The following is a 23,032-nucleotide window of genomic DNA, read 5'->3' on the forward strand; positions in this document are numbered from 1 at the left end:
CTAACTCTGCTTTCTCCCCGGAGTCCTTGTGACTTCACGTCTCATGGGGTCATCGGACCCTATGAGACGGCATAGATCCTATCTGCCTGATGGATCATCGAGGTCTGTGTCGTGGAATTCCTGCTTCCGACTACGCCACTGTCCTGTTGAGACTCCGCCCACTGTTGAGACTCCGCCCACTCCTCCTCCCCACCGCCATCTGCCTGCTGGATCGTGGAGGTCTCCATCGTGGAATATGCCTACTATGAACTATTCATACACTCTGTCATATTCATTGAATGTATTTTAACTCTAAATCTGTCCTTCTGTACACATTACATCTATTGCATCTGTCCATCCTGGAGAGGGATCCTCCTCTGTTGCTCTCCTGAAGGTTTCTTCCCTTTTTTCCCCCCTGAAGGGTTATTTGGGAGTTTTTCCTGATCTGATGCGAGGTTTTGGGGCAGGGATGTCTACGTGTACAGATTGTAAAGCACTCCGAGACAAATTTGTAATTTGTGAAATTGGGCTCTACACATAAACTGAATTGAATTGAATTGAATTAAAGGTAGGAAGTTAAGCTGGACAATGAGGCAAGGAAGGAATAGAGGTAAGAAAAGAAGGAAAGGAAGGAAGGAAAGGTAGGAAGGTAGAAAGCTAGGAAAAGAGGGAAGAAAGGAAAGGTGGCAAGGAAGGTGAAAAGGAAGGAAGGAAAAGAGGCAAGGAAGGAATGGGGAAAACGAAGGTATAGGAAAGGAAGGAAAGGAGGCAAGAGAGGTAAGAAGCCAGGCAAGGGGGAAAAAAGGAGGAAAGTAAGGAAGGGAATGAGGAAAGGAAGGAAAGGAGGAAAGGAAGGTGTGGCAGGGGGGGGGGGGGGCTGTAGGCTCGGCTGCAGAGTGGGTGGAGCGGGGGTGTGGTTCAGGGAACGGTGTCTGATTGTCATCAGCTGGACTGATTGGTAAGTCGGTCCAGCTGATGACAATCTGTGGTTGTGTATCTGGGAGGCTTGTTCTCTTTAAAGGAGCTGGATAGACTGAAGACGGGAGCGATGAGCAGAGACACAGTCGATGGTCAGAGCGGTGAAATAAAGTTTCTTGCCAAAGCTCCATCTGGTTGCGCATTCCTTGGTGCTTAGGGGGGGAAACCTACTGGTGACGGGCACAATCCTGTCACAGAAGGTATGAAAGGATGGAAGGGAGGAAAGGAAGTAAAGCAGGCACGGAAGGTGGGAAAGGAAGGTAAGAAGGAAGGAAAGAAGGTAAGAAAGAAAGGAAGGAAGGTAGGAAAAGAAGGAGGCAAGTAGGAAATGGAGAAAGGAAAGGAAGGAAAGAAGGCAATGAAAGGTAGGATGTTAAGCTAGGCAAGGAGGCAAAGAAGGAACGGAAGGAAGGGAGGGAGGAAGGAAAGGAAGGAAAGGTGTCGAGGAAGGTAGAAAAAAATGAAGGAAAGGAGAAAAGGAAGGTAGGAAAGGATGGAAGGAAAGGAAGGTAGGAAAGGAAGCAATGCAAGGAGGCAAGGAAGGAAGGACCCGGCCCTCACTCTGCGCTCCCAGTCTTCACCCCCCCCCCCATGAGCAAACTGACCAAATGAGCCATGTTCGAATAAAGTATGAATACAGAACACAGTTATAAATGTTGAAATAAATATATTCCTTTCTAAACGTCAGAATTTACCTTATTACTATTCAGAAATGTAGAAATGATGAACATTTAACATTATTCCTTTATTCATTGAGGAATTAGGTGTGCTTCCTTCCACATAACTGTATTGTCTAATTTATATTTGTGAGTAATCACACCTCTGTTAAAAAATAAGTGTAAAGGTAAAATAAGAAGCTGATTAAAAGTCTATTCAGACATTTTTTTAAAGATACATTTTACTTCACCCTAAAGGAGTCTAAATATAAAGTATTCGGTGATATGAACATAAACATCGAGCTCATGGAAAGATGACAGTATTTGTTCTCAAACAGGTTAAAGTGACAACACGTAAACTTGGTCTCATAGATTTCATAGATCCCGTCGCAGAGTGAGAACTGACTGACAGCTGATTGGTCAGAGTCTTCATCTTGTCAGGCGGCGGGTTGCGGGTTTAGCTGAGAGGCGTGGCTTGTCAAACAGCTGGAGAGATATGCGACGATTGAGCACGTGACATATTGAACACATTGGCGCGTCGCTCCCACTCTGTCTCTCTCCTTCCGGTGCAACTGGTCGTCTTTTGACCACTCCGCGGGCTCAAGGTGGGACGCAAGCCTCGTTGTCACGATGTTTGACTTGAAGAAGAGGAATAGTTTGACCCTGAACTGCAGCGCGGAGACGGAGGAGTTCAGGCGAGTGGCTGTCAGGCGGAAGGTCAAAGGTGCTGCGGTGGACAGCCTCGCTTCACACACAGGTGAAGTACCTTTCTCGCTTGTTTTTGTCACAAAGGCATTCGTTCTAATAAAGGCAATGATACCAAAGCTGAATAATAATGGAGGAGGAATGGCTCAATAAATGTCTACATTCAATGTATCATCAGCACAGGTGACCAGTTATTGTTCTACATGCCGCTGCTGTTGCTTTGGTCACAATAAATGGGCTGGTTATATTTAGTGGAGTCTGTTGCAAAAAAAATAAAAATGGATGTGTTTGGTAACACGGTCAAAATATAATCCGTATAATTCCCAATAATATCATGAAAACTCACTACATCCGGATGAACCAGATTATTGAGGCTCAATCTGTCGTGCAAGAGGGTGCCCAATTAACACAGCGCCTGTTTTACGTCAGTAGCCTATATGATATCTTAGTTAAGTTAAATACTAGGTCTATATGCATGTTTTTTTTGTGCAACTTTTTTCGACACATTTAATCCGTTTGCTTTTGTACTTTTGTTGGATTACTGCAGAGAAATCTCTTTCCCCTAATTCTCTCACACACACACACACACACACACACACACACAAACAGCCCCTCTGTTCCCCCATTGAAGCCAAGCTAAATGTTTGTATTGGAAAAGTATGTTTGTGCCAATGGATGCACAATTCAACAGTGTCCTCCGTCTCTCTGACCTTTTTTAATTTAAATTATTCGTTGGCTCGGTGTGAGGCTTCAAACGAGCCCACCGCACAAAATAGACGGGCCATTAATGCATTTTTAAAATGAAAATAACATTGGCTTTTTATAATCACAACTAAGAGGCTAGAAACTGAGACTCCCGGTAGTGCTTTTTGGATTCAGTTCAAAGATGGTTCCTCAAAAATAGTTCATTATTTGGGGAAGACCAAGATCAAGATTTAAATGAGACAAATTAGAAGATTAATAGCGGTCTTACATGTGTCTGTATTGGCACAAATACTAGACACAGAACACCGAAAGGCATGTTGTTGAGCTATTCCTGGAGTCAACGGTTGTATTTAACAAAATCTCTTCCCTTGAACTCAGACGTTTTAGACTTTTGAATATTTTTCAAAGTCTTCAATACGCGTCTTTCTCTTTGTAGTGTTCTCTCAAAGTTTCGCGCTCCACATCGACAACTTCCAGATTCTGTGGGGGTGAAAGTATTTATGAAGGAAAGTGTTTACCTCTGAGACGATGGAAATGACTCGTGAGGGGTGAAGAGAGAAGTGAGAAAGCGGAAGTATAGCAGTGTTGAGAGTGACATCACATGATCGACAGATCTGTTCCACTTCAGAGAAGCCCGGAGTGCACAGCAGAGCTTTACTCCGGCATGCAAGTTACGGATACTCCTGCATTTGGTCGTACACTGCAGGTAAGAAAGCAACGAGTTACACAATTACGAAAACACAAAGTTGTTGTGAAGTAAGGATGCCGGTCAAACAAACAGTCAGTGCAAAGATTTAAAAGAGTAATGAAACATGAAAACTACTTATTTTCTTCTTCTTAAGAAAATACAAGATCTGTTGGATCAAATACAAAACCAGTGTAAACTCAGTGTAATCTGTTATTTTTGTTTCTGGACAACAAGTAATCCTTACCTGGAACATTCTGTACTTTTTGGACCAATATGTAATTTAAACTAAATGTAGTCATTTGTTATAAATAAGAGATACATATTTAAAAACAACAGATTTAATACCAGTGGCCGCATACACAATTTCATACTATACAGGCAGATAAAAAAACAATACAGGAATAGATGGGGCATAATACTGTACAGCAACAACCGGCAGTGCTTATGGAATACCAGAGAATACTGTGGGTACGCATGCCAAAGAAACTCTTAACAATGCACCCAAGAGATTAGCAACAAGGCGAGAGTGAGGTCCTTTTTCTCTCTGTGCATGTATGATACGTGTTCGTAGTTTGAAGGCGCAGGAGGAACAAGACCTCTGAATCATACGCTCCGAAAGCTTAAGTTTAAGAAATGTTGTATGTCGTTTCGAAGGACCTTAAAAGAAATGTTTAGTCAAGATCCAAAAGTGGGAAACAATTATTCTGCAAGACATTTATGATCTTTACACCTGAAATGTTGGCACCAAATGAACTGACCTTTAACATATTTCCCCCGGCATGTCCCTCAGTAAAGTGTGACAGAGTACTGTGGGTGGAATCCATTGTCATGCAGAGAGTCTGCATGGTTAACATAGTAAGTGTGTGTTTCTTCCAGAGGTGAGCAGTGGGCTGTGCGGCTCGTACAGCTGTGGCAGCGCTTGTTCCAGAGTCTGCGGATCGGAACCAAACATCAGACCCAACGCAGAGGGAGACGACGAAAGAAGCCCGGCTGAAGGGTCGCCTCGCAAAACACGTGGTAGGCTGGAGTCCTGCACCCTCCATGCATAACCTGGAAAAATAATAAATGCACAACATGGTTCTAAAATCCTAAATCGGCTCCACGATGCTGTGCATCTCTTTGCAGTGCCAACTGAGCCGGCTCACCTGCAGAGCCGGGCTCACGGCCACAGTCAACCCGTTAACGGCGTGGAGCAAGACCACAGTCCCAAAAGAGGTCGCGGAGTTTCTGTTTCCGGTGTCGGCCCAGAACCGGATTGTCTCGGCTCAACAAGTCCAATCAGAGGAGGCTCGAAGTATTTGTTGAATGGAGCGTCTGCCAGGCGTACTCGGGGGACTCCACATATGACAAGCAGTCCACTGTTGGGACCTCCGAGTCCGGGAGAAGGAGACATTCCGAGCTGTAGCCCATCGAGGGGCGGGGGAGGGGAAGGAGAGCACAGTCCTGCCAAACTGTCCCAGAGGAAGCACAGCGCTCTCAGAAGATTTCTGCGTACCCCCAGCCCGACGCAGGGGACGAGCAAGAGCGACAGCGCTGCCAAGAAGTCTAAATCCTGGCTTGGACTGCACAGAATCCCAAACGGCAAGATGGAAGCGCAAGAGAAGAGAGCGGGGAAGTCTTTGAGCGTGCCTGACTTGATCGTTTACTTGGATGAGAGCAGGTTGGATTTTTTTGTATTTGGTCGGTTTCTACACTTTGATTACCCGAATAACTTCCTGTGGCATGACTTGCCGTATAAAGCAATCGTGGCTCAAAAAAAAGAAGTGAATTTAAATCTATTTCCAATTAAAGATGCGTTTTATTTCTGCAGGATTGAAAAAGTTGAACGCTCTCCACTGAAACCGCTGCAGTCTCCCAACTGCAGCGGGTCAGCCCTCACCATCGAAGTACCAGTTGGCCATCGACTCGGTCATGCCAAAAGCGAAGCCCAGCTATCGAGCACCGGCAGAGCGCATTCCCCGGGACAAGCGAATGTCAGACTTTGCTCAGCAATAAACGGAACGGGGATAGATGATAACATGGAAGAAGGCATGATACCAGTCGGGTATGGCTCCAAGTCTTTCTGCCACTGGAATGAGGCCACGAGAACGACAGAAGACGGCAGGATTCAGAAGGAGTCTCAAGGGGAACAAAATGCTGAGGATCTGAGAAAGGATGGAGGAGGAAGTGAGCCAAAAGAGGAGGAGAACAAAGAGCAGAAATTGTACCGGCTAGCCAATGAACTCCTGCAGACGGAGAGAGCCTACGTGGCTCGCCTCCACCTGCTCGACCAGGTCGGTGTGCTAAATTCATTCGTGGCTTCTTTCACTAAAATGAACCCGAGTCACTTTCTTCGATGCAGACTTCATTTTGTTGTCGGATACAACGTGTTCATTTTTTTAGGTTTGCAAGAGAGAATGTCATTGATAACCTTTATCGCCAAGTTCTCTACGAACTTTTGTCTTTTATTTACGTCCCTTTTCGGGGTGAAGTGTCATGTCTCTCTCGCTCCCTCCACAGGTGTTCTGCTCAAGCCTCATGGAGGAGGCAGGCCGCGGCTCGTTTCCCCCCGACTTGATAAGAAATATCTTCTCCAATATTTCCTCCATATACTACTTCCACAGCCAGTTCCTGCTACCCGACCTGGAAAAATGCATGGGCCACTGGTGAGTGTTCACCTCATCGACACTGCACGAATAAGGCACTTATTTCAAGAATAAGGCACTTGATGCAATAGTGTAAACGTTGCTATCTGAAAGTCATCTTGCTCAGTGACAACTGAAGTTATTTGGTACACATAAACCACGTCATGGATGTCAACAACTCTGTCACTTTGTGTAAATGTGGCTGGGAGTTTCCTGATAATGCCAAAGCGGTAGAGATCATTGGAGACTCACTCCATCCAACACTGCACGTACAACCTGCGACGCAGCAGAGCGAACGGCATCGACACCCACAGGACACGTTTCCTCAACAGCTTCTTCCCTGCCATAGTCAGACTGGTGGCAAAACAGAACTATTTAAAAATGTGTACTATCTGAGAAAATGTGCAATATTCCAATCTGTGCAATACTCCCACAAACCTTCTCCCACCTCCTCAAAATGTGCAATATCCCCATATAACTGTCCCTCTCCCCTCTTTCTTTCCACAAGCTAGGAACAGCACTCGGCACGAACCTATTTATTTATTAACCTTTACCCTCTCATTTTTTATGTTGATAAACTGTTTGTTTTTTAACTGCACCTAATACTGTACATTCTACCACCTTATGTACAGTGAGTTTTTATGTTTTGTTCTTGTTATTATAGTGTGTTTGCACCTCTGTTGACTCAGAGAGACCTGCAGAACAATTCCAATGAGTCTGGATGTTGGTCGAGGCACAAATGGCAAATAAAAACCTTGAACTTGAAGATAGTAGACTGTTGTCGGCAAGTTAAATCAATCACCTGACCTCAACTGAACCTATTGAAGGCAATAAATAGGCCATTATGTGCTGCGTAAACATTCAATATAAAGGCTTACATGTCTACCCCCCAAGTCATTGCTTCTTAAAGAATAAAATGTGGTGGACCACTTCCCACTTCTAGGTGCGAGAGCCCGGGCCTGGGAAGCGTTCTGCTTCAACACGCACCCTTCCTGAGGATGTATGCCGACTACGTCAAGAACTTTGAGCAGGCCATGGAGCTGGTGAGGACCTGGAATGAACGCTCCTCCGTCTTCAGAACCATTGTCCAGGACATCCAGGTAAAGCCGACTCGGTAAGCTTATCCCAATGCGTCTGAAAGTACGGCGTTCATGTGTGGTCCTGTGTTTTAGAGTCGAGAGGTGTGTGGCAGCCTGACCCTGCAGCACCACATGTTGGAACCGGTCCAGCGGGTTCCACGTTATGAGATGCTGCTCAGGGATTACCTGAAGAAGCTGCCCAGGGATAACCCAGATTATGATCTGGCTCACAGTACGCATGCTGGACCATTATGACCATCCAATTGCTCTGAGAGTGCTTGTGTTAAATTTCTCTTTTTATGTTCCTTATAAAGGTGCAGATCGTCTCTGATGGGCCGTTATGTCTGTAATGAGCAGAGTTCCTTTTGTCTCCTCCTGCAGAATCCTTGCAGATGATTTCCATGGCGGCCACCCACTCCAACAGCGCCATCCACAAAGCTGTACGTTACGATTGCACAGCACATCACGTTGTGCTCAGTAAGAAGTCCTCACGGTCAGGAGACGCATCGTTTCGGCAAAAAGTGATCCTAATATCGTGAATTGTATCCATTTAGTATTGTGGATTATAATCTGTGGATTTAATGGTTTGGAATACCACAGCTGTATAGCTAAAATTTATATTGCCATATATTTACATCAAATGTGATGCGTTTACTTCGCGTCATTGCAATTTGTACTTTGACCTAAATAAATTAAATTAGGTTTAATCGACACGCCAGACAAAATAGCTGATCGTGTCCAGCCAGGTGTGTTTCAGGGTTTCTCTTTGTTTCCCTGTAGGAGAGCCGGAAGCGGCTGCTGGAGATCTACGAGATGGTTGGCGAGGAGGAGGTGGTCAACCCGACTAACGAGTTCCTCAGGGAAGGACGTCTGCTCAAGCTCGCTGCCAGGAACACATCCGCCATGGAGAGGCACCTGTTCCTGGTAAGAAGCGGTCACGCTACATCTCCGGGCCTTTTGTTGTGCCGACAACGTTCCACGATCTGTTCGACCCCTCGAACTTCTGTTTCACCTTTTTTATTTTTTATTTTTATCATAGCGTTTTATTTTGAAACTTCACCTTCTCCAAGTCCCTCTAGCCGATGAGTGCCGTAAAAATGTCAAACTAATTGGTCTCACGGTTCACAAAAGGAGCCTTGTGGATCATGGCGTTTTAACTTCTCCTCCAAAGTTCAACAACTTTCTGCTGTGCTGCACTCCGAGGTTCAGCCTCGTCGGGCAGCGGTTTACTGTCCGCTGCAGGATCGGCGTGGACGGCATGCAGGTGCAGCAGACCACCAATGAAGACCACCCACACACGTTCCAGGTCTCTGGAAAGGAGAGGACCCTGGAGCTGCAGGCCAGGTGTGTGTGTGTGTGTTGTGTAAAAGTGTGTTTCATACCAGTTGAGCTGCTTTTTGTTTTTGTTGATCGTGAATTCGTCTGCATTTAAATTTGATTGTGCAGCATTGGTAGAAAGTGTCATAGTTGTAAAGTTGATGCATTTGATGTTAATGAACGTACTCCTGTGTTATTAAAATGTTTTTTTGTTGTTTGTTCAAGCTCTGAACAAGACCGAGATGCGTGGATTCAGGTACTGGGCTAGTTTCATGTCGGGTTTGGTGCAACACGTGCTATGAAATATGTTTATTTTTATTTACCAGGTAATTCAGGAAGCCGTTGACGTGTTCCTGAAGAACCATGAAACCTTAAAATTGGCTTGTAAGGAGCTAAATATAGAAGAATCTGTAAGTCTGATCATATTTCACCAATATTCTAATAGTAATAATGATATCTTCAGAAAATCATCCAGCTGATGTTTTACAGACGGAGGACCTCGGCCGACGTGCCCCTCGCTGGATCCGGGACAACGAGGTGACCGTGTGCATGAAATGCCAGGAACACTTCAACGCTCTCACCAGGCGAAGGCATCACTGCAGAGCCTGCGGCTGCGTGAGTGACGGCACGCCGCCGGCCTCGTGCCGAACACGCCACATGGGCCAAACGCTCTTTTTCAGGACACTATCGCAGTGCCGGTTTTCTCTGCTCCCCCAGGTGGTGTGCGGGAAGTGTTCAGACTACAAAGTGGCTTTGGAGTACGACGGCAACAAGATGAGCAAAGTGTGTAAAGCCTGCTACTCCATCCTGATGGGGAAGAAGAGACGGATACTGGAGGTGAGTCTTGTTTGTGTGTTTTTTCTCTTTTTAGGGGCATCAACTCCAACTTTAACTTTGGTCTTGCACTTTAGTGGCACTTAAATGGCACTTACTTATGGTTCTTCTGGAGTTTGACTTTCTTGAAGAAATGTTACTTTCTGGATTCTTGTTGTTCTGAGTTTGTCCTCTTGGTTGAATGACCTTATTGTAAGTCGCTTTGGATAAAAGCATCGGCCAAATGACATGTAATGTAATGTCTAAGTCTTTTAGAAGCAATGTTTCTCGCATGTGTTTCCTCCCAGTCGGAGGCATCTCCTGTGTCCAGTGACTGTGTGATGAGTGGCTTCCTGCTGTATGGGGACCACCCAAAGACCTGGCAACAGACGTGGTCCGTCGTCACCCGTTCTGACCCCGCGGCCCTCCTCCTGTACACGGCTCCACAGGTAGGAGACCAACACTAATGTCAATGTGACGATTGCATTTTATCTTCCAAATTTGGGAGTTATTATGCCGCACGCTCGTTTCCAGTGTATGTCACTGTTATCTGGGAGCGACGGTCCCTATACGACATGCGTGCAGTGTTGTCGCCACAGTCGCTGCTCCTCAAACACACAACACGGCAATCGTGTGCTCACATGGCAGAAAGAGGGTAATACTGCTCAAATTGGAAAGCGCTGTTGGGCAATTAACTGCAGAGACGGATTGTGATTTTTAAAAAGGTTAGAGTTGCAAATCATTGACATATCCCAGAATGTGAAAACAAATCCCCCGCGCAGTTTGTACACATAAACTAATTAAACGTGTTTGTTTTTTAAAATCTTCATAAAAACAGCAGCATTGTGTACAATAACTGACAAAGGAGACATCGGAGAATAGTCTAAAAGACTTAGATAAAGTGAGGCAGTCAATAAACCACCGACTGGCTTGTTTAAATGTGGAAACGGTGACATCACTTACCCTCTAATGAGAAAGAAGAGCAAGCTATAGTGCTGCTACCCCGCCATGGGATTGTTGACAAAAAACATGTTTCATCAAAATTGAAGCCTTTTGTATCTGCTTTTCTGTCCCGTCCGCCCACCGCCCCATATCTCCAGGACGTGAAGCCCCTCTCCAGTATCCCACTCCTGGGCTGCAGTGTGGAGGATTCCCCTCAGGAGCTCTGGGGTCAGCCTTGTTTCTGTGTAAGGCAACCCAGAACCACCCACACGTTCTCCTGCGATGGCTTGGACCTCAAACAAAGCTGGCTGACCGTCCTGAAAGCCGCTGCGACGGGAAAGCACCACGACACCAACACCAACGGCTCCAGGTGGCACATTACTGGTAGCTTCAGTGACGCGAGCGTGTGTCCTGGTGAGGAATTCCTAATCATTGGCGACAATGAAAAGAACTCGTGAATGTTCGAGATCGAGCGCGATCGAAAGTACACCAACACACAACGACGGACCAAAGTAGGTAGCGTTGAAATAAACTTTTAATAAAATGAATAAATAGAAAAAAAGTGCAATTCAGGAATGTAACGGTTGTTATTGACAATATTCAGACTGAAAACTGCGTTTCCTTCAAACAGTGGTGATGCACTTTATTTCTGAAATGGTTTTACGGTAAAATAAATAAAGTGACGGTGTTTTAACATGAGTCGGATTATCCATTCATCGACAAAGATGGCTGCTTCAGCTTTGTACACGCGGTCTACGGTGCCATGCGATGTGAAGAGAATGCTTGAGGTTGTTTTCGCACGGCGGACGCATGACTGAGGGTTCCAGTGATGCACACAGGCTCTGTGGGATCATATTTGCCTTATAAAACACATTCAACTGACCCCATTTGTCACGGATACAGCAATTGAATATTTACACTGCAAAGGATGAAACGGCTAAAGAAACTCTAAATATCCAGAACACATTTTTTTAATTATCTAAATGATCATTGCAAAAGATGCAAATTAACAATATAAATGACTGTTTCAATAGAATTAGTCTTTTTTTTCTTCTTTTTTTTCAGCGCATGTATTTTCACATTGCAGTCGTGGAATGGTGGTTAGTCCAAAATAAATACCCCCCAAACCTTGACCTTGCTCCACACATTGTTAAGTTATATGTGACCTATGGAGGTATGCAGGCTGAAGCCAAATAATAACTAGAAGCTGCATTCTTCAGGAATGTGAAGCTAACAAACTCGCAGAGAATTATCGCTAATATGTGGAGCTTTTTAAGCCTCTTGGCTTGTTACGGTTTTCTGGAACATTTAACTGTACGGTTCAAACTCACGACTCAAACATGTTTCCAGCGTCAGATTGTTTTTCTTCTTCTTTTTCGGCCAAATGTTTTTAATAGACTTTATGCTACCTATTCAGCGCTAAGCGGGAGACGTGCAACGTTAGCCGCTAGCTGGTGAAGAAAGTCGAGCAGCTAGCGGCTTAAAGCTTTTTATTGGTGGAGAACTAAAAGACACGACTCCATGAACCCTGTCTTTTTCCATTAGTTCATTATCGGTTTAAATTATATCAATCATAATCTTGATTAATGCAGCTTTTGATGTTCTCACTTCCTGTCTGAAAAACTGAGCACCTTGTTTCTTGAATGTCACTTATGCACTCCATGATGTCACTACATGATGTCACTTCTCTACTGACGAAGCCGAAAGCCTACGCTGCTGTGCTTCAAAATGTACAGAGCCTAAATAGTTGAGCGTTGCGTCTATGCTGCAGATGGTAGCCGTTAAATAACCTGATAATAAACTCGGTGTCTCTGAACTGAGAGAATCCTCTGAGGTTGTGAACTCGCCCCCTGAAGGCTCGTCTTTGTCTTGATGCTGGAGCTGAACACAACGGGACATTTGAGAGCTCTTTGTGTAACGGGGCTTCCTCTGAACTGCAGGGGCAGCGCCGGTGCAAATGAGCCATTTCAGGTGGCCTCCACGGCCCCTTTTACCTGTGCATTAAATAATTGGATTTGGTCTCAATCTCAGACCAAAAAGTAATTTGTCTCAACATGAAATGACAAACTACTCGATTTGTCGCAGTTAAAACAACAAATCTTACAGTCGTGGCTCTTGAAGACTGAGCCGGTTTGATCGGCTCGTTGGCCCTGATTCGTTCATATAGGCTTTACAAATAATAAATAAGATGATTAAATCCAGCACTTGATCCAAGGAAAGCAACACCCCATATCACACATATATTGACACACTATACATAAAGGGGGGGGGGGGATTATTTACAGAATGGCTACCACTCTTTGTCACTTTCATACCTAACCCTCATCCATCGTGCTCTCAAATTTGACTCGATGTCCGAGTACAGCTCAGGCCACTTCAGTAGTCGTTCATCACCATGGACCTGCCATCCATGGCATTCAACCACGGCTCAGTGCTGAAACACTGCCGCTGTATCCGATCCAGAGAGTCACTTTTAAATCAGCCACGTGTAAAGTAATCCATCCTAAACCTCCGCGTGTCGAGCAGAATTGACAACGTTCCTCTCTGTGATAATACACAAAGACGATTGGGGCTTTTTCCAGCAGGGTTGCGAGGGAGAACAACCACGGTGAAGCACAGGGGGTGTATATACAACAACGAAAAGGTTATTCCAGAGAGATTCCATGCAGTCCTGAAGACTCCAAGAAGCCAGTAGTGCAGCACTTGACGTTAGCTCGAGGCAAATCGACCCCCTTTTTAAAACCAGCACTGATCAAAAGGCGGAAAGCCAGCTGTCCACCGTCTCTCAGCTGCAGCACAGCTGCTCCGACACCAGCAGGTTGTCATAGCCATAGATCTCCAGCAGGTGGAGCAGGAAGAGCCGGTCTCCGTGAGGATCCAGACCCATGGCCCTCACACTCTCCTGGGTCAGCGTAGGGTCGGGGCTCCCTGCCACCTCGCCGAGGGTCTGGAATATCCTGTTGTTCTGCTCCAGGAAAAACCTGGATGAATCATTGAGAGAGAAGGGTGAGCAGTTGGTTGTGTGTGTCTCTTCACCCAGCACCACAACTAAAATATACTTTATTTTGCAGTTTAGAAAACATCTACAAAAGGGGATTGCCACTTTTTGTGTCGTACTTTTTCCTCCTACGACCCTGGTGTCCATACTGAACAGTAGCGGTGATGAAATGTGCCCTTTGTGAGACGTAATAACGACAGTTGCTTCGAGAGGAGGAGAACAGTCGCATATCATGACTACCTCTTTGATTTCAGTCCTCGAAGCTTTTCACGCCACTGGCTGGTTGAATGAATCACGTTGGACTTACAGGATAAAGAGATCCTCTTCACTGGACACACAGTCGCCATTCTCCTCCTGGGAGTACAGCAACATCTGTCTACACACACACACACACAATTTATTTATAGCAGTTCCATTGAAAACCTGCAAGAGACTGCACAATCTGTGATCTATACCAGTGTATGTGTTGCGTGCTTGTGTTACATGTGCAAGCAGCTCACAAATGAATAATCACAGTCTTCAAAAACAATTCTCAAACGTCTGTGCAGTTTGTTTTGTATTTGTAGTTTCGTATTTACATCAGCAGGACGGGGTGCAGTGGGACTGTCGTCATCGGGTGCTGCAGTGTGTTTTAAAAGATTCAATTAATCAAAAGCGCTGGCCTTTTATTGGATTTCTTGACAATAAATTATATATATATATATATATACTGTGTATATAGACACAACAGCAGCCTTTAATTCCCACTGGTAATGAAGCCAAACCACCGACCTCTGCTCAGTGAGTTTGCGATATTTCTCCCTGTCGGCGGTGCTGAGGCGGAGCAGAGGCTTCAGGCCGTCCCGGTAGGTCTTCACATTCTGATTGTCTACGTACACGTCGTACAGGTCCTTCTTCTCCTCAAAGATCTTCTCAGTTGTACCTGAGCACACAAACACACAGGATGTCAAAGATTTGAGATTTTTGATATTGATATTTGAGATGTGGCTTTCGCACAAACGTTAACGTCCACTCACACGCCACGTAGGAGAGCTCGTTCTCCAGGGCGCTGATGTCGGCCACGTTGACGTAGAAGAAGGGCCGGAACTCGGGCACGGCCTCGCCGATCCCGGGGAGGGAGATGTTTGCCAGGCAGCAGCAGCAGTACACTGAGAGGGAAGAGGAGGGGGGGGGGGGATTAGCAAGAGGATGCACGACTGTGGGAGAGATGGAGAGCGACACCCACTCAACATAATTAATGATGGATAAATGCTAATAGACGATTTTCGCAGATTGTGTGAACTTTTCTAAAAGTAAAAACATGAAAATAGTAATACTGATTCTTTTTTAAAACTGGGCTGAATATTTAGACATTATGTGAATTACACTATTTTTCTCTCTTGAGATGAATGATAATAAAGTGCTCCAGGGACTCGTTCCACTAGCAGAAAGCCAATGGGACTTTTCCATTGTTCGTTATTACCTTCGCATTGAAAATGCGGAAGGTTATGTTTTGATCGCCGTGTATTTATTTATTTATTTGTATGCGTGTTATTCGCATGAAATTTGGTAGGATGATTGGTTATTATCCGGGGACCATTTGATTCGATTTTGGGATCAATCGGGTCAAAGGTCAAGGTCATGAAAAGGTCAACATTTTCTTGAATCGCATGAAATTTGGTGGCATGATTGGTTATTATCCAGGGACCATTTGATTCGATTTTGGGATCAATCGGGTCAACGGTCAAGGTCAAGGTCATGGATAGGTCAAAATCTTATTTTTACTATATCACGGTAAATTTTTATCCAATTGGCATGCAACTAATGCCAAAATGTTCATAATTCAATGCCCAATCTTGTGAGATGCGAAGGTATGCGCTCTACTGAGTGCCCATTCTAGTTTTTACATGATTCCATCAGCAAGACAATCTTCTAAAATGAAGACCACTTTAATGATTGTTATACATTTTTGAGCAATAAGTTAGACTACACAGCAGCTGGCTCCGGCTTCCTGTTGACCAGACAAACACAAGAGTGACATCGCTCCTAATCTGACTCCGGGCAAGAACTCCCAAAATGTCTTAACTGTTCATTTAAACTCCCGTTGACGTCAATGCGCTCTCACCTCTGTAGCAGACCACGCCCACAGGTGGAGGGGAGAAGATGAGGATGCGCCTGCGGAGGAGAGCCAGTTTCCACAGCACCATGATCTGCTCCCCGAAGAAGCGGATGAACTGGGACATGCAGCCCGCGGGGTGCGTGATCTGCTCCACAGGTATACAAGCACAGAGGAACAAGGTCACGGGGTCACACGGTGTGAACAACACCAGCTGTAGAAGGTTAAACGCCCTCCCTACCTTCATCTCGGGGTGCATGCAGTGGTTGATTGCAGCTCCCCAGGCATTGGCTGGACATGCAGTAACAACACCGTCACCACTAGGGGGCAGGAGTGCTCTCTTGTCCTCATAGAATGCCTCCAGGGGAGAGTAGTGGCCTGGGGTCTGAAGCTGGAGCCTGTAGACACAAACGAAAAAGACACTCAGAGGCATAAAAACATGGACATATTGTCCTTGTTCAGCAGTTTTATTATATAAACTCATCTAAAAGGTGAAAGACGAGTATGTGGGTTCCTTGGCACCTGAATCTGGTCCATTTGCTTTTACACTTCTCTTAAAGTAAAATATGATCTGCTAGTGGCTGCCTCGAACTATTATATTCATCTGTGATTAATCCCTCATGTTTTGATCGCCGTGTATTTATTTATTTATTTATTTGTATGCGTGTTACTCGCATAACACAAAAAGTATTAAACCGAATCGCATGAGATTTGGTGGGATGATTGGTTATTATCCGGGGACCATTTGATTAGATTTTGAGATCGATTGGGTCAAAGGTCAAGGTCAAAATCTTCTTGAATCGCATGACATTTGGTGGGATGATTGGTTATTATCCGGGGACCATTTGATTAGATGTTGGGATCAATCGGGTCAAAGGTCAAGGTCATGAAAAGGTCAACATCTTCTTTTTACCATAGCACGGTCAATTTTTATCCAATTGGCATGCAACTAATGCCAAAATGTTCGTAATCCAATGCCCAATCTTGTGATATGCGAAGGTATGCGCTCTACCGAGTGCCCATTCTAGTTATGTAATTAATAAATTGTTTATCCTAAATACAATAAATAAATAATCCCTTTTTTAATAATGTTGTATGTGTAGTTTCCCCATCATATCATAAACCAAGACAATCCTAAAAAAATACACAAAATGAGGGAGAAGTAATTAGAAAACATCATTCTTGCAGCAGTCTGTTATGACACTATAAATACAAGTTATTATATTCATCTCATGGCAGGATTTCACACAAAAGTCCAAGATTTTCTATTTTCAATCACTTAAAAAAGAGCAAATCCAAATAAATAGAAGCAGCTAATGTTTGACTTGTTTGTTGATACATCACTGAAATGAATTGCCTACCGAAAGTAATGTAAACAAGCTTTTAGTCAACATGTAAGCAGTTTAAAAAAAAAATGTGTCAGCTACTATACCAACGGGTATACGCACATTTTAGGCTGCATTTATATTATGCCAAGACGCATCTCCATTGTGTCATCCTCGTTAGCATCCTTAGCAAGTCTGCAAAGCTAATGAGTTCATTTAGCTGTAAGTGCCTTAGAGAAGATACAAAGCAGGTCAAATATAGAGGGAAGGAGGGCTATAAAAATATAAATAAAAGGGAGGGGGGGGGGGAGTATTCACAGATTCTCAGATATCTTCACCGCCTCATGACCAACAGTGAGCCCTTTATATAAGGGCGGTCAGCAGATGGGGAATCTGGAGCAAGCTGCGTGGGGAATGATAAGTAAGGAAGCGTGACTGGGGGCCAGGCGGGGCTGGGAGTGTGGGAACCAGAGGGTGGGGGGGGGATGTGTTCAAAGACAAGAGCGTGACAGCGGGGGGATAAATCACGGAATGAAACACACGGGAGGTTCACGGCCACGTTTATTTAATTATGAATGATAATGGAAGTGTGACGCTATCGAGGGAGAGGAAACTCGTCAGGGAACGAGTGAGAGTGGTCTATTTGAGACGAGAGAAGAAGAAGAACCAGGCGGAGGAGGATCACTAGCGGCCCCTAGTGGACATTATGTGAAGTTACCAGTAGACTCATTAATAGTAGGGCTGTCAGCGTTAACGCGTTAATCTATGCGATTAATTTGGCCGCGTTAACGCACTAAAATATTTTAACGCAATTAACGCTTTATTTTTATTTTTATTAAACCGCGGCAGTACGGTTTGACACTGTTTCCGTTTTTAAAACAATTATTTCTCCGCGAAAATAAGGAGCAGAAATCAGTTTAACTGGTGGATGAATCAGTCGGGTTTCCTCCTGCTCCTCCTTCCTCCCGTCTCCCCCTCTGATACTCAGAGGAACGGAGGGGCGACGTGTCGGGGGACGCGGCGCGGAAAGAACTCGTCACACGAAACCTTCAACGTGATTGGTCAATCCATTTGTCTGTCAACATTTCGGGAAAAAAACAACCAATGAGCACTCGGTAAATCACAACGGACCTCCCACCTCACAGGTTAGGCTCATTTAGCAGCCTGTCAGTCAGAGAACCAGAGAACACGGCGCGAGGACAATGAGCCTTATTTCAGAGCTGAGATTGTTCTGGAATGTTTGATGTATAACACGTGGGGGTGTGTCACATGCAAAAGACTTTAAACGGTGAATTTAATTTATTTTGTAAAATATATAAAATGCCCCCAGCCTCCAGAGGGTGAACGTGACATATTTGAATGTCAGTCAGTTACCAAGGCCACTGGTTCTGCTGTTCAGTGTTAAAGATGACAGGACCAATGGGGTCTCAATATACTTCTTTTTTTTTACTAATCTGATGTTTCACTGAAGAAACAATTTATCATCCACGATATTAAATACCTCGCTGGCACTGTATATGTAGGAGCCTCTTTGAAAACACAGCTCTGTGTGAAGTTTTGTCTTTAAAAAGAAGGAAACAACTTTAATTTCAAAATGTGCGATTAATTAGTTAATTTTTTTTAATCGATTGACAGCCCTAATTAATAGTTATGCCAAACGTAATACTAGGAATAGTACTGGTCGTAGTTTCTTGTGGTAAACTCTTAGAGGGAAAAATGAATAACTTGTACGAGACTTTGTTTATCAATTAATCATTTAAAGTAATTTATGAAGCAAAATCAATCAAATGACGAATGCTCACAATCAGGTGTTGCTTTTGTTCTATTAACTGAATTTCTTTCACTTTAAGGCTCAACTTCTAAACCCTTAAACGTGCACTGAAAGCATAGAAAACATGTACAACTCCTGAGGAAGATTGTGTTGTATGATAAAAAACTACACAATGGAAATTGTGGCGAGGTTGTTCACGTTGACTGAATGGCTTTGGGCCGTGGAGCGTCAGGTGGACCAACCAGGTTGTTTGCGGTTGTCACTTTGGGAAATTGCGTGTTGCATGTTTCACTCATGTGTGACACTGAAGTCCCGAGCCGGCTCCCCTTACCTAACCTGATGCTCCAGGAAGCTCATGTAGCGGTAGAGCAGCGTGTAGGAGGGAGACAGGATCCCCACTGACTTCATCCTCGCCCCCCTCTCCACCGTGCTCTCCACCGCCATGTTGGCGAAGCAGGCGAGGCCAAAGTAGGAGCCTTTCCGGAAGTAGCTGTGGAGGGAGAGAAGGAGAGGGGGAGAGAGACGAGCTATGAGTCATGAAAAGCAAAGCCCCTGCCAGATGGCTGGGCTTTTTTTTCTCCTTCTTTTTACCCGCCAACACTTTGTGTCAATCCGTCCTGCCAGGAGGAAGACATGGGGGCCGCATCCTAATACTAGAAATGAGCTTCCTCCCCATGGTTTAAGATGGAAAAAGAAAAGGTGAACAACTCCTGTGCAAATGCTCAGACGGACGGCGCTTACATGAAGTCTGTGGTGACCCGGTGGGATCCGCTGGCGATGGCTTTGAACTCCACTCCATCCAGGTCCATATCTTTGGGCAGGCACCACTCCAGCATGTTTCCTATCACGCCCACACAGCGGAGAGATAGCATGCAGACAAAAGCACTGGTATCAGACCGAAGGGTAAACACACTTTCACCCATTTCCTTTCACGCTTATGAAACCACGGCGACGCAGGCCGACTGGAGTCCTTGTGGTTTCACGGTGTGGCGGCTGAGTGAATGTGGCCTGATGAGAGGTGTTTTTAAATGTAATCATCGGCTACACTTTGAGTGAGTGGAGGTTCCCGTCCGAGAAAACGTGGGTTTATTCATCAGATCGAGCCTACAGGTCCGTTTCATCCACCTGCAGCTGGCCACCAGCTCCAGCACCACTTTGACTGCGGTTATTGACTTAATAAAGTCTTTCGCATCAAGTATCATGTCGTGCAAAGTGCTCAATCGAAAGCTATTTCCTGTGCGGACAGACCCGTTTGAAAGGCCCCTGGAGCCCTCACATGTTGTCGTGATGAAGAAGAATGAACAATGCTTTGCGTTGTGATGTATTATATCGATGCTCGACTAAATTCAGCAACAAATCCTCCTCAAATCATCATTCACTCCGACGGCCTGATGCCACATTAGTATATAGGTGAAGTACTAGAAATGAATCCTAATCCTAATCTAATTGATCCTCTACTTTCTCTGTTACAGTGTGGAAATCTTGAGGTCTCATTTGATCATCTAAACCAGGGATTCCCAAAGTGTGGTGCGCGCACCCCTGGGGGTGCGCGAGCTGCCTCTAGGGGGTGCGCGAGAGGAAAAATGTAATGGTGGTCTAATGGTGTAATAATTAATATTAAACATTCTCAGGGCTCTCAAGTGTCATTTCGGTCTTAACTCACGCACTCCCGCCACACATCGTATTTCTTACGCTGAAAAAAACTCTCGGCTATTTAATGTTTGAATGCAGGGGTGCAATACGTCGATCGTGGTCGCCGCAGAGCTCCGATGCCGGTCTGCGCGCATCGGGACGGAGCAAAGAAAAAGTCACTCGCACCCCTTCCCGGCTGTATACCCGGTGTTACCGGGAATATAATGACGGAGGAATAAAGACCGTGGGGCGTCACTTTGTTTCAGTGTAACTCTCGCTGTCAGAAGCAAAACTTTATTTGTCACGTGTCATCTTCAGTCCCTCTGATTGGTTGTTCTCTGCCCATCAAAAAAGTGACAGGATTAACCCTATAAAGTCTGCACATGACAATACATATCACATCATATAATGGAGAACATATATTGTGTATGTTAACAGTTTAACGGCTTCTACAGGGAATATGGCCAAAGAGATTTTTAATGTCCTCACTGTGCGTTTAAAAAACCCGGTCGGGATGTAGAAGGGGGTGCGTGGTCTAAAAAGTTTGGGAACCCCTGATCTAAACCGGCTTCATGACATTGTTGCACGTTGAAACCTCTTTTTTCTTGCTTCATTTCCTGTCACTTCTCGAATAAAAAGATGACATTTTAAAAAATGGGAATATGAAAAAAAGATAAGAAATAACACCCTTAAAAACAAACCTGCACCAGGTAAGTATCCAAACAACACCTGCATTGTGCGTGTTTTGGGTTGGATTGCACCTGTTCGAGATTGCATAAATGGGGCCATTTATTCATCTTGTCAAGACTCAGACACATTTGTCCTAATAGTTTACACATTGTTGTGATAACTAGATACTTTGGTGTGAGCACTGACAATACAACCTGTGCAATGTGTCACACAACGTTTCATCTTGTAGAATTTAATATTATACTAAATAAAAGTGTATGTTTTTCTCCATAGGTACACATATGAGGATGCACCACAACTAACTCTCTAGATTGTATATTTTATATATACATATATATATATATATATATATTCCTACTGTATATGTATTTGTGAACAATAATGGGTCATGTTTTACCTTGTGTGTTACCCTGTGAATGCTGCCTCTGGTATTGAAGATGTGGCATCAACTAAACTCATGAGTACACTAACATGTTTGACTGCATGGAGCTGAACCATAATCGACCTTCGCATTTGTCAGAGCCACTATTGGAGTGTGTCACGTGGGGGTTGTCGAGTCCTAACATTCGTGACTAAGCCAATATGTAAAAAAATAATGGTGTCACGTCAATGTGACATGCTGCAAACCCCATAAAGCACCTGCAGCTCCACTCTGTAGGGAATCTCCTCTGTCGCAATCGAGTCACGTTTTCCCATCAGGACCGTTTCATCTCAGGAGTCTTACATCGATTAATTAACCCGATTGGCAGATTGGTTTTCATAGGGTTTCAGTCCGTCTTCACCCCCCCCCCCCCCCCCCCCCCCACATCTCTCTCTCTCATACAAATTATGTATATAGCTCTGCAGAAACAGCCGGCTGATTGATTTCCATCACAGAACTCATCCTGACATCTGGACATGTCTGTTTAGTCAAATCACGTCCCTAAACGTGTTGCCAGGTCAGAAAAGGCCACACCTGTAGGCGAAGGTTCTGCAGACCTGGCACAAGCACGCGCTCTTCCTTTTGGGTGTCAGACACAATGTTTTATATGTGTTGTCTGATCTCTCCCTGGCTATAAGAACATCATCGTGTCATTTAATACAGCGGTGATAACTCCGTGGTGCATGTTTGATGTCCCACCTGATCTGGTATTGAACGCGACCACAAAGACCGACACGATCTGGTCCTTTTCCTCCCATTTCACCATCCTGTCTTCCAGCGATAGCTCCCTCGATCCTGAATTCGAGAGATGGTCCTCGTTGTCGGACTGCGGGGCTTCATCCCGGCCCGTCGGGGCGCTGGAGGTCGCGGGTGGGGCGCCGCCGCAGACGTCTGCAGACCTGCTGGGACTGGGACCCCCTGGACCGCTGCTCCACCCGAGCCCCGGCGCGGAGGCTCGGTTGATGGAGGGGCTCGCCAGTCGGTCCTTGGCGTGTGCGGCCACCGGCGCCGCTCCGCCGGGCTTCTCCGCGGATGGAACCTCCTCCCAATCCAGCAGAGGGGCTCGGTCCGACCGCTCCACCATCCTGTCGGCGGTCCGGTCTCGTCAGTCTCACAGATTGTAAATGATGTCTCAGCCGAGAGGCACCAGGTCCATACGTTGATGATTATGGCTCAAAGCGATCCCCGCATTGTGAATTTATTCTTCACTGCACTGAACGGTTGCATTTTGCATTAAATAAATGTTGCGCGTAGTAGCGTTTACATCTATCTTTTATAATAATTCTTGTCTGAGGTGATCATAAATGTGATGCTGTTGGGAGAGGGCAACTCCTTCGTCTAATGTGAGTTGCATTCAAAACAATTCACCCGTTACTGTCACATTACCGTTACAGAGAACGGCTAAGTAACATTTGAGAACGCGACACTGTTTTGGCTTCTTGAACGCACCCTGTACCATGGCGTCGGGATGAAGTTTATTTTCACGAACAGCACTTTCGATAACAATATTGAAAGCAGATGCAAATGTTTAAATCTAAAACACGGTTTGTGTGTGTTATTATATTGTGACATTTTTTTTCAAACGCGTCAGATAATTTCTCTTTGTATATTTTA

General features: G+C 45.0%; 2 protein-coding genes across 4 annotated transcripts; one reads left to right on the top strand and one right to left on the bottom strand.

Annotated features, from left to right (window-relative positions):
- The first annotated feature begins 1,803 nt into the window (after window positions 1-1,803).
- On the top strand, window positions 1,804-11,185 carry LOC130200279 (FYVE, RhoGEF and PH domain-containing protein 4-like). Of its 3 annotated transcripts, none has more exons than XM_056424428.1 (16): window positions 1,805-2,370; window positions 4,588-4,728; window positions 4,837-5,371; window positions 5,522-5,984; window positions 6,211-6,356; window positions 7,279-7,435; window positions 7,508-7,646; window positions 7,796-7,854; window positions 8,195-8,338; window positions 8,586-8,758; window positions 8,957-8,987; window positions 9,058-9,141; window positions 9,221-9,346; window positions 9,449-9,568; window positions 9,853-9,993; window positions 10,645-11,185. In XM_056424428.1, exons 1-16 carry the CDS (start codon window positions 2,244-2,246, stop codon window positions 10,942-10,944), a joined length of 2,886 nt encoding a protein of 961 aa, XP_056280403.1. In that variant the 5' UTR covers window positions 1,805-2,243; the 3' UTR covers window positions 10,945-11,185. The 3 variants fall into 3 exon arrangements, with proteins under 3 accessions (XP_056280402.1, XP_056280403.1, XP_056280404.1); XM_056424429.1 differs by adding an exon at window positions 3,636-3,729 and having other exon boundaries at window positions 2,335-2,370; window positions 9,221-9,568; XM_056424427.1 differs by having other exon boundaries at window positions 1,804-2,370; window positions 9,221-9,568.
- LOC130200281 (DENN domain-containing protein 11-like) lies at window positions 10,996-22,706 on the bottom strand. The gene is made up of 9 exons (XM_056424430.1): window positions 22,118-22,706; window positions 19,417-19,516; window positions 19,007-19,165; window positions 15,821-15,977; window positions 15,589-15,727; window positions 14,501-14,632; window positions 14,256-14,406; window positions 13,792-13,860; window positions 10,996-13,467 (listed from the first exon to the last, which is right to left on the bottom strand). Exons 1-9 carry the CDS (start codon window positions 22,500-22,502, stop codon window positions 13,272-13,274), a joined length of 1,488 nt encoding a protein of 495 aa, XP_056280405.1. The 5' UTR covers window positions 22,503-22,706; the 3' UTR covers window positions 10,996-13,271.
- Window positions 22,707-23,032: the final 326 nt, after the last annotated feature.

Source organism: Pseudoliparis swirei, chromosome 10, assembly GCF_029220125.1.
Source record: "Pseudoliparis swirei isolate HS2019 ecotype Mariana Trench chromosome 10, NWPU_hadal_v1, whole genome shotgun sequence".
In the NCBI taxonomy this organism is placed as follows: domain Eukaryota; kingdom Metazoa; phylum Chordata; class Actinopteri; order Perciformes; family Liparidae; genus Pseudoliparis; species Pseudoliparis swirei.